Source organism: Poromitra crassiceps (assembly GCF_964638095.1).
Source record: "Poromitra crassiceps genome assembly, chromosome: 11".
NCBI classification, from domain to species: domain Eukaryota; kingdom Metazoa; phylum Chordata; class Actinopteri; order Beryciformes; family Melamphaidae; genus Poromitra; species Poromitra crassiceps.
The window spans coordinates 42519601-42533156 of NC_139643.1; the positions used below are offsets into that span (position 1 = coordinate 42519601).

Here is a 13556-nt window from a genome sequence, read left to right on the forward strand (position 1 = left end):
CCAATCCCACAGAGCAAAAGAGCAGGTTCTTCTTTCTACAGCCCTTCAGAAATCCATAGTCAAAGAGGCAGATACCTTTTTTTCTACTCACAGTAGCCTCAATAGACCAAATGCCATGCGACCACCTAGACACGTTGTATTTTAGAGGGGCAAAGGTCATTCTGGGAAATGTAGGAAATAACTAACTTGAATGGTAAGTAAATTACATCACATAACTCCTGGAATGCATTGAACTCTCATCGGAAGAGTGTCAGAGGCCTGTGGTTGGAGTTTTCTCACTCACAGAACATTGTTTTCTGTGTTCCTTTCAACGGATTTCGTTTGTGTATAGAATACCACAGAACAACAGAATACAACAGAACACAAACAGATATTTTGAATAGTGATGGATTTGCCAGCAGCATTCAAACGTGTTGCTACTCAAGCCTGTTGTGAAAGTTGACTCTGTGCCAGTGTGAGGCGAAGGACATGAGACAGCTGCTTCTATAAATAACCTCCACCCCTACCCAGTGTGCCTTGCCCTGCCTCACCCCAGCAAACTGCACACTCACATCGACGGCAACAGAGGAAATCAACAAAGCACCACCCAGAGGAAGCAAAACATCGGCGCACCGAGCTGTTCAACATCAGCTCGCATCAAGAACCGAGAAACCCCAGAACTCAAGGACCCGTGCGGGCAGGGATATAACCTGGAACCATGAAGTCACTGCGCTTCATCGCTGCCGAGGGCTTCGTCCAAAGTGGCCCGGGTGCGGTGGAGAACCTGAGCTGTGTGTCTTTTAACCTCTACCCGCTCCTCTTCAAGGCCTGCTACCTGCACGAGCAGGCAGAGCTGCTCCATGCCCTGGTCCAGACATGGCCCCTGCCTGAAATCAACCTGCAAAGGCTCCTGGGAAGGACGGCCGACTGCCAGACGGACCTGACCTCCTGCACCTGCCGGCTTTGTCTGGAGGCCATTCTGACCGGCTTGAAGGTACTTTGCTGCTCTTGAAACTTTACAGGGTTTCTTTTGTTGTGTTACTCAATTCAGATCCTTGTGATCTTCAGGTGATCAATGCTCTGGTTCCCACCTGACTCAAACACACCTGATGCATCTTGTTGTAATGATCAGAAATTGTTATCGGTGGACTAGAATCTACAATCTAGTCCAATAATACTTTATCTAGTCACTAGATAAAGTATTAATGCTGTTTGTTTTCTGCAGGATTATGTGCTGTCTGCGCCTACCACCTATGCCAAGACCCTGCGTGTGGTGGACCTGACTGCCTTGAAGGACACTGAGCACCAAGCCTGCCCCTGCAAAACCACCCTGGGTCGATGGGCGAGGACCCATCTCCTGACCCTAATGTGCTATGAGACCATGGTGGCGATGCAAGCCAGTGATGTGACCCCCTCTGCCTTCGAAACCTCCGTCGACGTCCGTCTGAATGGCTTCGTCACGGGTCGCAACTACGAGACGGTGGCTCAGGCCTTCCTCCTCCTGCGCTACTGTCCACTGAAGCTTCGTTTTATTGGCTTTCGGGCAGATTCCCTTGCTCTCAAGCAGCTGTTCTATGTCCTCCGACTGGCAGAACCTGAGTCCATGGCAAAGCTGGAGGTGGTTCACAATGTTCCCCTGGAGGCGCCACACCTGGAGGTGCTGCTGTCCAGGGTGGAGTTCCCCAAATTGCAGTCCTTGACCCTGCCTGCTGGGGCGCTGGATGTTCGCAGGCTGGGCTCTGATGATGATAATCTGCTGGCTACCCTCGGAGAGCTGCTTGGACGGCTGCCCAGACTGACTGAGCTCTACATGGGCTTCTCCAACCTCGCTGGACACCTACGCAGACTGCTGAGGTGACTGGATGAGAGAGACAGACAGAGACACACACACACACACACACACACAAAGGGAGAGGGAGAGAGACAGCATTGACCTTGTCCTTGTGTGTACATCTGTATGAGTGAGAGGTGATGAATATTGCTTGGCTCCAGCACCAATCATGAGCAGACAAGGCATCTTCCAGAGCTTTAGTGTGTGGCTCACAATAATAATAATAATCACCTCCAACCATCATCATTGCACATTCCCAATTTTAAGCCTCTTCAATGTTAGGCATTTTCTTATCAACATTGACGCTTGACATGATGCCAGTGTGTGGACAGACAGCAGCATCTCGTCAAAGCTGAAGCTCAGCTAGAAATCAGATGAGTCTGTTTAACAGCTCAAATGGAAAAAAAAATGAAAAAAAACAAGCAAATGAAAGCAAATTAAAACAAGAGCATTAACCAAAAACAACAAAGCGCTATCTTCAGTAACACACATCAAGAAAGAATTTTGGTTTAGGAAATATAAATGCCAAAATCTGTATTTGGGACTTGACAACCAGATGATGCGGACTACCACACTTGGGTCAGATAGTAGATGTAGTCCTAATCATTTTGACCTTTGGTTCCACACCAACTCATTCCCATTTCCTTCCGTTTTCCCTACCCAGTCCTCTCAATACTCCACTGCAGTGCTTGGAGGTGGCCAACTGCAGCCTGAACCGTGCGGACATGGTGTACCTGGCCAACAGCCTGCACAGCGAGGCCTTGGTCCGCCTGGACATCAGCGGGCACGACATCATTGGCACTTTCGCCACCACCTTCCACAAATTGCTCGGACGTTCCTCCTCCACGCTGGCCAGCCTGGCCCTTGAAGAGTGTGGCATAGAGGACGAGCACATGGATGCCTTTGTTGATGCTCTGGCTCGCTGTCAGGCCCTTCAGGAGCTCAAGCTCCTGGGAAATCCTCTGAGCTCTGTAGCCCTGCGCCAGTTATTCTCTGTGTTATCTGCAGGCTTCCCCAAGTTGAAGTACATAGAGATGCCAGTTCCCCGTGAGTGCTACTCTGAGGACGTCACTTATCCGATGGAGGATTCAGTCCTGGTGCAGTACGACAGAGAGTTGTTTCAGGAGCTCAGAGGCCAGCTGACGGGGATCCTGGTGGGGGCAGGAAGGGTGAGCGTGGAGGTGTGCACGCCGCTGATGGGGGCCTATGATCCAGACATTAATGAGACCAGCAATGAGCTGGGGGTGTCTATGCTGAAATCCTTTAGCAGCGTCATTGAACACTTTATAGGTACCATAAATGATGTGGACACCAGGAGATCCCAGACTCAGTAACAGTAACGCATGAGGTCGCCTGTGGAAGACACAGGTGAATTCTGAAGGTCAGGCAGAGAACATCAGGGCGTTCAGATCTTGTATTTTCACGTTTGTGAGTGAGCATGACTCTAGACATTTGTGTAAGAAGACACCTGCAGCTTGATAGAAAACGTTATCTTGATTACGAGTTGCAGATCTCGGTTGTGTTCTTGAAAAACGGAACAGGTAGGCTGCCTAGTAACCCTAGTTCTTTTAAATACAGTAGTCTATAAAGAAAATGTGCCCTCACTAGGCAAAGCTTGAATGAATGCTAACAGGGGAAATGGAAATTGACTAAGGCATAATTTCCTTCCTGGCTGGATATTATCTCAGTAATGGTAGCATCAGCATCCTTTTCCCCGTATCTTCTTCAGCCTTTAATCCAGACAGATGTGCAGTGTCTCTAGATAAAAATGTAGTTACTGAAATTACTGTTAGATTCCCTTTAAAGAAAACATTGTTTTATTACTACTTGTCACCAGTAGCTATGTGTACTTACAGTATTCTGGTTTTAATATGTTGTATATAAAGGAGTTTGTATGGGAACATTTTCAGCCATGCAGAACAGGGTAGACCCCGATTTTGGTGATACAACTGTGATTGATTCATTCTTCCATACCAATAAATATAACCTTTATATTTATAACCATCCAGTGATATAACCTTTATATTTATTTATAACCATCTAGTGTATACAAAAGCCTGACACTTCCACCTCTTTCAAAATGTACATTCCTTTAATGAGCACACAGCCTTATACAGGTTAAATTTTATTTTAAATATTAAAACAGGGGATAAGCATACACCGGACGAGAGAGAAGGAATAGCAGCTCCTCCATCAGCCATCTCATTTCTTCATCCAATCAGCTCTTTCTTTCCTCTCACGGATCACCTCATCCAGATATGGCGTCAGGTAATGGACATCCTACAAGAGGGGGAAAAGATAGTATGAGCTTACTTTACAGTTAAAATCATGGTTTCCCTATCATTTTTTAACTTTAACATTAATTTTCTAGGACAGCAAAGCTCAAACTGCAAGGATACTCCATTCTAAAAAGTCTAATGTTGCTCTTCTAAGGACTGAAAAAGTTAAGCTATAAAATCAGCATGTAATGTAAAATAAAGGGAATATTGCATATTGCTTATCTCATTTTCAACACTGAAGGGAGGTACAATAATTTTGATAAATCTAAAAATGTGACTGTACCTCCTCAAATTGTGTCCACTGGTCTTTAGGGAGGATCTGGTGCTTCATGGAGAGGTCCAGGGCTCTCTTCATCCTAAACGTCCGGTCATTGTACATGTTCTCTGGAAGCCTCCGGATGGCCTCTTGCACATCTGTATCCTCAGAGATTGTGTCATCACGCATCAAACCTGACACAGAAAACATGTGATGCTGAAATGAGTACAGTTATAGATTTATTCATCCCACTGGTCATGGTACTCTGATGTTTTCTTCCTACATTCATGGTATCATACATTATTTCTAGGGTTGGTGGCTAAGATTTTGGTCTTACCCATCTTATTGAAGCCGCACAAATTGTAATACCATTTCTGGAAGCCAAGCAGGAGCCTGCCTGTTGCTACTGTGAGAAAAGAAGATAATGTTTTATTGCATTGTAACACATACATCAACAGAGTAGTCAAGCAGCACACATTAAGTCAGATGAAGAGTGAGTTTGACAGTCAGTTGTGGACACTGGGCAGGAGGGTGGTAGTTAAATGTTATTTGATCGTGTTGGTTAAATAACTATAGTGTAGCAATTTCCCCCTGCCTATTAAATTTTAACGTGGCACACCCAATGTTTTATCCTAACTAAAACAACACAGAACCGCACAATAAGAAGTTTATATCTTTTCCATACAATTCACTGAATGAATGTCAATGGTGGTTTTGTTTTTGTGAATATATGTGGTAGTAACGGTTATAATATTTAGATTAGTCATTTAGTTATAATAAACAGATACATATCCCCCCTGACCCCCCTTGGGCCATCTAATAAAAACAGGAAACCCGGGATATCACAGGTGACCTGTCGGGCTCAGATTATATAATGAACGAACGTACTGGTATGCATGGCAAGGACAGATGAAACGGTAACTGTCTGCCTTTCCGAACCCCTGCCACTCCGAACGTTAACTTCCATTATTCGGACTGGCGGTTGTTCACCTTAGAAGCCGCAATGCCGACCTAGGTTTAGGCGTGGGGGTGGGAGAGGTTAGGTTTTGGGTTAGGGTCTGGGGGAGGACATGATCCCTTTCTGAGTGCCGATATTTCGGAGTGGCAGAACGTCGGAGTGGCAGCATGTAACCGATGAAACAACACTGTCCGATGTTAGCTAGATCAGTCAACAGTGTCAGATTTGAAATTTTAGGACAAAAGGTATTACCGTTAAGTTAATATGAAGAACCGTTTCCACATCGTGGTGATAGTTATATATTTTATAGCGAACGTAAAGATGATTGTTATTTTATCCTGGTTAGCAACTGACGCTAGCAACCGTTAGCACAGGGACATTAGAGGACACACAAGTGAAGTCCGCCATAATGGGGATTCAGCCCGACAAAATTTGCATCTTGGTGTATTGTGTTACAATCACACATATATCACATGCTGCCAATCGGATATGAGCTTTATTCTGTTAATTAAGCCTAGATATATATCTGAAAAGACCGAGCTGAATTTACCTGGTGCCCTCGCTGCCGCCATGTTTACCTTCTTCTTCTTTGGGTTTTTTGGCAGATTGCAATCCATTTGTTAAGGAGCATACCGCCACCTACCGGAGTATGCAATACAGGGTCAAATGTTTCCTACATCAGTCTATGAAAGAAATTAAATAAATGCAAGGAAAAAACAAACAAAACTAAAAATAAATTATATTAAACAACCCTGTAACTTTTAAGAATTCGACATGTTTACCTTCTTTTTGAGCATTTAGACCGCATAAAACCAGGTCCAGCTCAAGGACCATCACTCTTATTCTTTTCAAACCTGGCCTAGATTACAAAGGGGACATTAGACTCTCATTATGGCCCACTCTCAGATTTGTGAAAGCTATTGCTGATTTGTGAAAATGCTCTAATTGCACTTTTCAGTCGATTTCGAGATTTTGTTCTTTTTTAATTCTAAGCAGTGCAACCGCTTCTATGCGTGACTTTGTCGTATGAGACCCTTGGGGGTCGTCTCTGGAGACCCCTCCAAGCCTCTCCCATGCCCCATGCCTAATCCTAACCCAGACCCTAACCTCTCCCACCCCCATGCCTAAACCTAACCTCTCCCACCCCCATGCCTAAACCTAACCTCTCCCACCCCTAACCCTGAACCTAACCTCTCCCACCCCCCATGCCTAACCCTAACCCTAACCCTAATCCACCCCCCATGCCTAAACCTAACCTCTCCCACCCCCATGCCTAAACCTAACCTAACCTCTCCCACCCCTAACCCTAACCCACCCCCCATGCCTAAACCTAACCTCTCCCACCCCTAACCCTAAACCTAACCTCTCCCACCCCCCATGCCTAAACCTAACCTCTCCCACCCCCATGCCTAAACCTAACCTCTCCCACCCCTAACCCTAACCTCTCCCATCCCCCATGCCTAAACCTAAGGACACAGGGGTCCAAGCAGACCCTCCCCATGCCTGCAGAGGTGGGCAGGGTGGTTGAGAGAAGAGCCAATGGAGAATCCTACCCATTAAATGAGGTTTTGCAAGTAATCTGTACAACCCCTGAATCCTACCCATTAAATGGGGTTTTGCAAGTAATCTCTACAACCCCAGGGAAACTGGGTTGTAGAGATTGTACAACTCCTCTCCATTCGATGGGGGCATTTGAATGCAATTCCTTTCCATTGAATGAGGTGATTCATAGTAGATCGGGTGCGAGAGTTCACCCCAAGTTCACCTGAGATTTAGTGTAGTCACCTGGAGGGATAGGCCTAGTGAAATGATGAAGTGCTACATAATACAATTAAACAATATGACCAAGTATGTGGCTATACTGTTGAAGCATTTAATCACATCACATCCTAAAACAAGTAACAACATATATAAATTAGTGAATTAACTTTATCAAAGACATAAGACATTGTATTTTGAATCACACAGAGGGGTTTCACACATGAGTAGCTACATGTGTTCTGCCAGCCAGAACAAAGGAAGTGGGAGGGATTTATAGACTCATAGTATGCAACTGATTAGGGGTGAGTGAGCTCAGGTGAGAATGATTGAATTAATCCATGCCATGGAAGGAGGTGGAAGGTCACTCAAGAGTATTGCTCTATTCTACAATATCCACATGGATTAAGAGGGTCTGGAGTGGTCAATTGGAATTTCCAATTCAAAAGGTGCATGGTATACACATGAAAAGGACAGAGTAAAATATTCTTGTGAGAGAAGCAACAATTGGCTATTGTACATTAATGTAACATATGCAGTCAAGATTCAAGATTCAAGAGCAATAAGGCAGTAGAGTGATAAGACAAGTCAGAGACAGTGCAGCTGTGCAGCAAAATATTCTCGAACAATAAACCCTGGGTGTCTCCAGAGTTAAAGCAACTCCTCAACCAGGAAAAAAAGCCTGTTTAAATCAGGCGGTAGCAAAGAAGAGAAAAAGGCAGTACAGAAAAAGATTAAAAATAAGATTTCTGAGTGCAAGGCAGCATATAAAAAGAAATTAGAACGTTATTTTAAAAATGACTCTAGGAGAGCATGGAAGGGCTTACAGACAATCACCGGATATACGCCCGTGAGCCGCTCCATGCCAGTTGACAATGAGCTGGACATGGCGAACAATTTAAATGACTTCTACTGCAGATTTGACTGTCATGATTTTAAACATGAACAAGCCGAAGCTATTGCAAGAGTAAAAGATATGTCTGACATGAATGTTGTAATTTCTCTAAATGATGTTCGGTCTCAGTTCAAATGCGTGAACCCCCGTAAAGCCCCGGGGCCCGATGGCATCAGCTGTAGAGCACTACGAGCATGTGCGGACCAGTTGGCACAGCCCTTTCAGAAGCTGTTTCAGCTGTCAATAGACACTGGGGTAGTCCCCAACATATGGAAAAAGTCCATGATTGTGCCAGTGCCCAAAAATAACAGACCAAAAGAACTCAATGATCTGCGTCCAATTGCTTTAACATCTGTAGTGATGAAATGTTTTGAAAAAATAATATCTAAACAGCTTTTGTTAGAGGTTCTCACCTAGGACCTCACCTAGATCCAAACCAATTTGCCTACCGGGAGAACAGAGGCGTTGAAGATGCACTACTGACTCTGACAAATAACATCTATGAGCATCTGGAACAGGCCCAGAGCCTAGTTAAAATTGTCTTTGTCGATTTCAGCAGTGCATTTAATACGATCCAACCCCACCTGTTGATGAGCATATTGGTGCATCTCAGAGTAAATCCCAAACTTATCTTATGGATTAATGACTTCCTGACAGACCGCAGCCAGCAGGTCAGATTCAACTCTGCCATCTCATCCTCTAAAATTATTAACACAGGGGCCCCTCAAGGATGTGTTCTGGCTTCAATCTTATTTATTTTATATACAAACAGCTGTCGGGCATCTGCTTTTTTTCACACTTTTTTTAAATATGCAGATGACACGGCGCTGGTAAGGTTTTTGAAACCAGATAACTCTTCTATGGAGAGTTTTAAAAATGAAATAGAAGGTTTTATGAAGTGGTGCTCTGACCACTTTCTAGAGGTCAATGTTAAGAAGACCAAAGAGATGGTCATAGACTTCAGTAAAAACAAGAAAGAAGTCCCGCCCTTCGTGATCAATAGCCAGTCACTTGAACGGGTCTCCACCTATAAATATCTGGGTGTTGAAATTGATGACTGCCTGAAGTTTAACGAATGCGCACGGAACAAATCCAAGAAATTACAACAGAGGTTGTTTTTTCTTAGGAAACTGAATCATTTTAGAATAGACCGTCGCATTCTTCAGATGTTCTATAAAGCAGTGTTACAGAGTGTTCTGTCTTTTGGCCTAATCTGCACCTTTGGTAACATGCGTGTCCAAGATCATGTCAAATTACAGCGCTTGATCAAGACAGCAAGCAGGATCATTGGGGTTGATCAGGTGTCTGCAGCACAGCTGTATGACGACCTTATTAAAAAAAAGGCTGATCAGATCCTAGATGATCCTACCCACCCCCTCCACCTGAAATTCCTCAGGAGCAGCAGGTCAAATGGCAGAATTCTGCAAAGAAAAATCAGAACAACCAGGTACAGTAAATCTTTTGTGCCAACGGCAATCAGAGCGCTAAACAAGAAATAATTGATCAAACTGTGTATATTGTTTGGACTGCACTTACTGTATTGGATATTGTATGCCGCTGTGTAATTTCTAAAAGTCTCTGCACCTTTAATGTGCTCAATGCACTCCCAGAATGCACTTTGCACTTGCACTTGTAACTTTTAAACCTACGTAGGACATTGTTGTAGTTTTATATTTTTGATATTGCATGCGTGTGTATGTGTGTGGCTATGTGTATGTGTATATGTTGTGTAGTGTGTACACGACATGTACTGCAACAGACGTGTATGACTACCACCTGAGTTTCCCCTTGTGGGATAATAAAGTTGACCTTGTACCTTGTACCTTGTACCTTGCTACTTGATCATTTAATGTTGTAATTTAATGTTCAGTGTGAGGTTTCATTAAGCTCCAAGTTGTTTTGACTGGCGGTGTCATCTGTGAAGTTCAGGAGCTTGATGGACTGATGACTGGAGGTGCAGCTGTTCGTCTGAGTGTAGTGGTTTTTAATCTGGACCTGGGTGGTAAAAAAAAACAGTGAAATCAGCATTTTCTTTTTCAGATAACATTTCAGGAACATTACAAACATCACAAAGTATAAAAAAACTGCCTGAAATCATAAAATGACCTGACAGCTTGGCCAACATGAGCAAAAGGGAGAGGGGTCTGGGCTGACCCCTATAGGACCGTCGAAGCCAGCCCCTCTCCTTTAACAAACAATTGAAAAGTTCAAAGCAAAATGTCGGTTCGCATTCCGTTTGGACCGTGTTTACATGCAATCATGCAAACTGCATACCTCCACCAGGAGCAACATATCCATCGTCATCGACTTCTGCCCCAACTTCCTCGTCTCGAGCCACGTCTATAGTGATTCTGATGGGGCCTATTTGACCGCGTAGTGGGTGGACACGCAAATGCCCCAACAAATACCCCAACAGAGCGATGGAACCTCGGCGAAGGAAACCGGCGCACCATGACCACAGAGCGATGGAACCTCGGCGAAGGAAACCGGCGCTCCATGACCACACTGAGCTTGATCGACTTGCCACCACACCAGTGGATTCACTATGGATCGGCTGTGATAGCGGAATAGCTATCACATCGGTGTCCGCCATTTTGTACATCCGTGTTTTGACCGTGGCGCGTACGTCATCACGCTACACTTACTGTGTATGCTACACTTACTGTGTACGCTACACTTACTGTGTAGCGTGATGACACGTAGGTGACGCGTAGAGCCCTCGGCCATCTGTGTGGCCCGCGATGGAATTGCACAAAAAAAAAAATATATTTTTTTTAAAGATACCCGCTGAATAAGTGTCCAAATGTTCATGTCATTCTGGCCAATACTCCACTTCTGTTATAGCATTTCAGTCTGGAATATGGAATATCTTTCAATAATCTTTATGACTAAAAGGCTACATTGAAGTAGACATTTTAATAAGTAACTCATTGGTTTTGGATTTATTTAGCTTCAAGAGTGCATTTTTGTTTGTGTGACCCTCAACACAGGCTTTGAGAATCCCGGGCCACTTACTGATACTTATGCTTAAATTAACCCACTCATATTCTGGTTTATTTCAAGAAAAACATTTCGGCTAGTGGAAATTCTAATTGGCTGGTAACTTTAAAATCTAGCAGCCATATTGGCAGGTGGTCAAAAAAGTTAATTTCAAGCCCCGAGAGCAGGTGGTGACATAGGAGTGAGTGAGAAAAGGATCAAATATTGGTGGTTAAGACTGAATAATGACATCACAACTGGTAATTTAAAATGAGTTATTCCTCTAAACCTGGCTTCAAATGCCCCAAATTTTTAGCGCTGGCGCCGTTCGGCCCTCAGCAAAACCTGGTAGCGAGGACATTTTTTGTGGCCCTCTCTATCATCAAAGTTCCTGGGTTACTACGGCATGATATTTGTTCGGCCCCCGGCAACAATCTGAATTTTATGATAGATTTAATACGCAGGAATTTAGCAGGGGATAAGCAGTACAGTTTTAGAAATGATTATAAAGAGTATAGAACATAAATAACCATAACCTGTATTATAGTCATGATGGTGATTCCATCCTTAGTTGGGTCCAAGGAGTGTCCCATATTATCTGCGGCCTGAAGCTGGCAAAATAGTCGGTCTTCGTGCCCAGCAATGCTCCCGTGAGAGAGCAGCACTGTCCTCCACCGTTCTTCAGGCAGCTTGTCCTTGAAGGTTGCTCCGGTTAGGGCTTCGTCCTGGAGGTCCAAGACGATGGACTTTCTCTGTGTGTAGAAGGAAAATGTCTTTGGCCTCGAGGAGAAATGGTCTTGAAGAGCAGGCAAGGCTGGCTGGAGCCTTCTGCAATATCCCTTTGAATATGGTGCATATCAAAACGTATATACAGGTGCATCGTTTTCGTAGAAGATCAAAGTCGTCAAGCGTGTCCAGGTTTCTCAGCGTTTGGTTTATTTCTAAGTTGCATGAAGTTACAGCGATAGAATAGACAGGTCAAGAATAGTGGTGAGAGTATATGAATATGAGAGCTGTGAGGTAGTAGAGGATAGAGAAAAGTGGCAACCTCCCCATTCAGTGATGTTGTCTATATAGCTTTATAACAGGGAGGAGACAGAGTGGTGGCGTGGCAAATAAATAACACATTTTTGTCAGCAAGACTACTTGCACAACTCCACTACTTCCTGAAATGAGTAAGGCATCTTGGTTTCCTGTCCTGCACTATTGGATGAACTGATTAATGTCAGATGTGCCTGTTGTTGTGACTGCAGCAGTCAGGGCCACCTGACATTAATCAGTTCATCCAATAGTGTAGGACAGGAAACCAAATGATAAATAAATGATAAACAATAAACACATGTTGCATGCAGATGTAATTACACCTCAATGAGGTCAACAACAGACACGTTTGATGTTAAATCCGACCAACCAGAGCTCTGAAATTAAACCCACCACGTCTTGCCCAGGACAAAATTATCCCTTAATTTGACAAAATGTTCCATATGTTTATGGGCAATTAGAGGGTTATTGTGCTTTTGGCTTTAATTTAGTGTACCTGTGCTGTAAATCCTGTGTTATTGAGACAGCATCCAAAATTAGCACCAGCCACCAGCCAAATGCTGGTAATATATGCAAGTGGCTGGTAGATTTGCTTCACTCACCATAAAAAAAACGGTAACGCTTTAGAATACAGCCCGCAAATAAGCATGTAGTTATAGTATAACTACGGGGTACAAGGAGTGAATTTAAACTTTAACTAGAGGGTAACAAGATCTGTAGTTATAGTATAACTACGGGGTACAAAGAGTGTAGTTATAGTATAACTACAGGGTACAAGGAGTGAATTTAGACTTTAACTAGAGGGTAACAAGATCTGTACTTATAGTATAACTACGGGGTAGAAGGAGTGTAGTTACAGTATAACTACGGGGTACAAGGAGTGAATTTAGACTTTAACTAGAGGGTAACAAGATCTGTACTTATAGTATAACTACGGGGTACAAGGAGTGTAGTTATAGTATAACTACGGGGTACAAGGAGTGAATTTAGACTTTAACTAGAGGGTACTTTAACTTCCCCCTGACATAATATTATCTGTACTTATAATATAACTACGGGGTATCACACTGTACTTACAGGGTAACTACGGGGTCGCGGGCTGTATTCTGAAGCAGGGGACCAATTCTGTACTTATAGGCTAATTACGGGGTACCACACTGTACTTACAGGGTAACTACGGGGTCGCGGGCTGTATTCTAAATTTAAGCAGGGGACCAATTCTGTACTTATAGGCTAATTACGGGGTACCACACTGTACTTATAGTGTAACTACAGGGTACAAGGAGTGAATTTAGACTGTAACTAGAGGGTAACAAGATCTGTACTTATAGTATAACTACAGGGTACCACACTGTAGTTATAGTATAACTACGGGGTACAAGGAGTGTAGTTATAGTATAACTACGGGGTACAAGGAGTGTAGTTATAGTATAACTACAGGGTACAAGGAGTGTAGTTATAGTATAACTACGGGGTACAAGGAGTGTAGTTATAGTATAACTATGGGGTACAAGTACTGTAGTTATAGTATAACTACGGGGTACAACTGTACAAGGAGTGTAGTTATAGTATAACTACGG

General features: G+C 43.6%; 2 protein-coding genes across 2 annotated transcripts; one reads left to right on the plus strand and one right to left on the minus strand.

Moving 5' to 3' along the window:
- Nucleotides 1-697: 697 nt before the first annotated feature.
- lrrc14b (leucine rich repeat containing 14B) lies at nucleotides 698-3189 on the plus strand (the record flags this gene model as incomplete). Its single annotated transcript, XM_083646575.1, has 3 exons — nucleotides 698-973; nucleotides 1205-1833; nucleotides 2475-3189. The coding sequence occupies 3 exons, from the start codon at nucleotides 698-700 to the stop codon at nucleotides 3142-3144; spliced, it is 1575 nt and encodes a 524-aa protein (XP_083502701.1). The 3' UTR covers nucleotides 3145-3189.
- A 666-nt stretch (nucleotides 3190-3855) lies between these two features.
- On the minus strand, nucleotides 3856-5887 carry uqcrb (ubiquinol-cytochrome c reductase binding protein). Its single transcript, XM_083645665.1, has 4 exons — nucleotides 5854-5887; nucleotides 4683-4751; nucleotides 4373-4539; nucleotides 3856-4090 (listed from the first exon to the last, which is right to left on the minus strand). Exons 1-4 carry the CDS (start codon nucleotides 5873-5875, stop codon nucleotides 4013-4015), a joined length of 336 nt encoding a protein of 111 aa, XP_083501791.1. The 5' UTR covers nucleotides 5876-5887; the 3' UTR covers nucleotides 3856-4012.
- Nucleotides 5888-13556: the final 7669 nt, after the last annotated feature.

Excerpts from the sequence above, each read along its gene's own strand:
- uqcrb (XM_083645665.1), bottom strand. The coding sequence starts at position 5,875 with ATGGCGGCAGCGAGGGCACCAG. Across the intron at positions 4,752-5,853 it reads GGCGGCAGCGAGGGCACCAG|TAGCAACAGGCAGGCTCCTG; the intron begins GTAAATTCAGCT and ends CTTTTCTCACAG. Across the intron at positions 4,091-4,372 it reads AGTGGACACAATTTGAGGAG|GATGTCCATTACCTGACGCC; the intron begins GTACAGTCACAT and ends CCCCTCTTGTAG.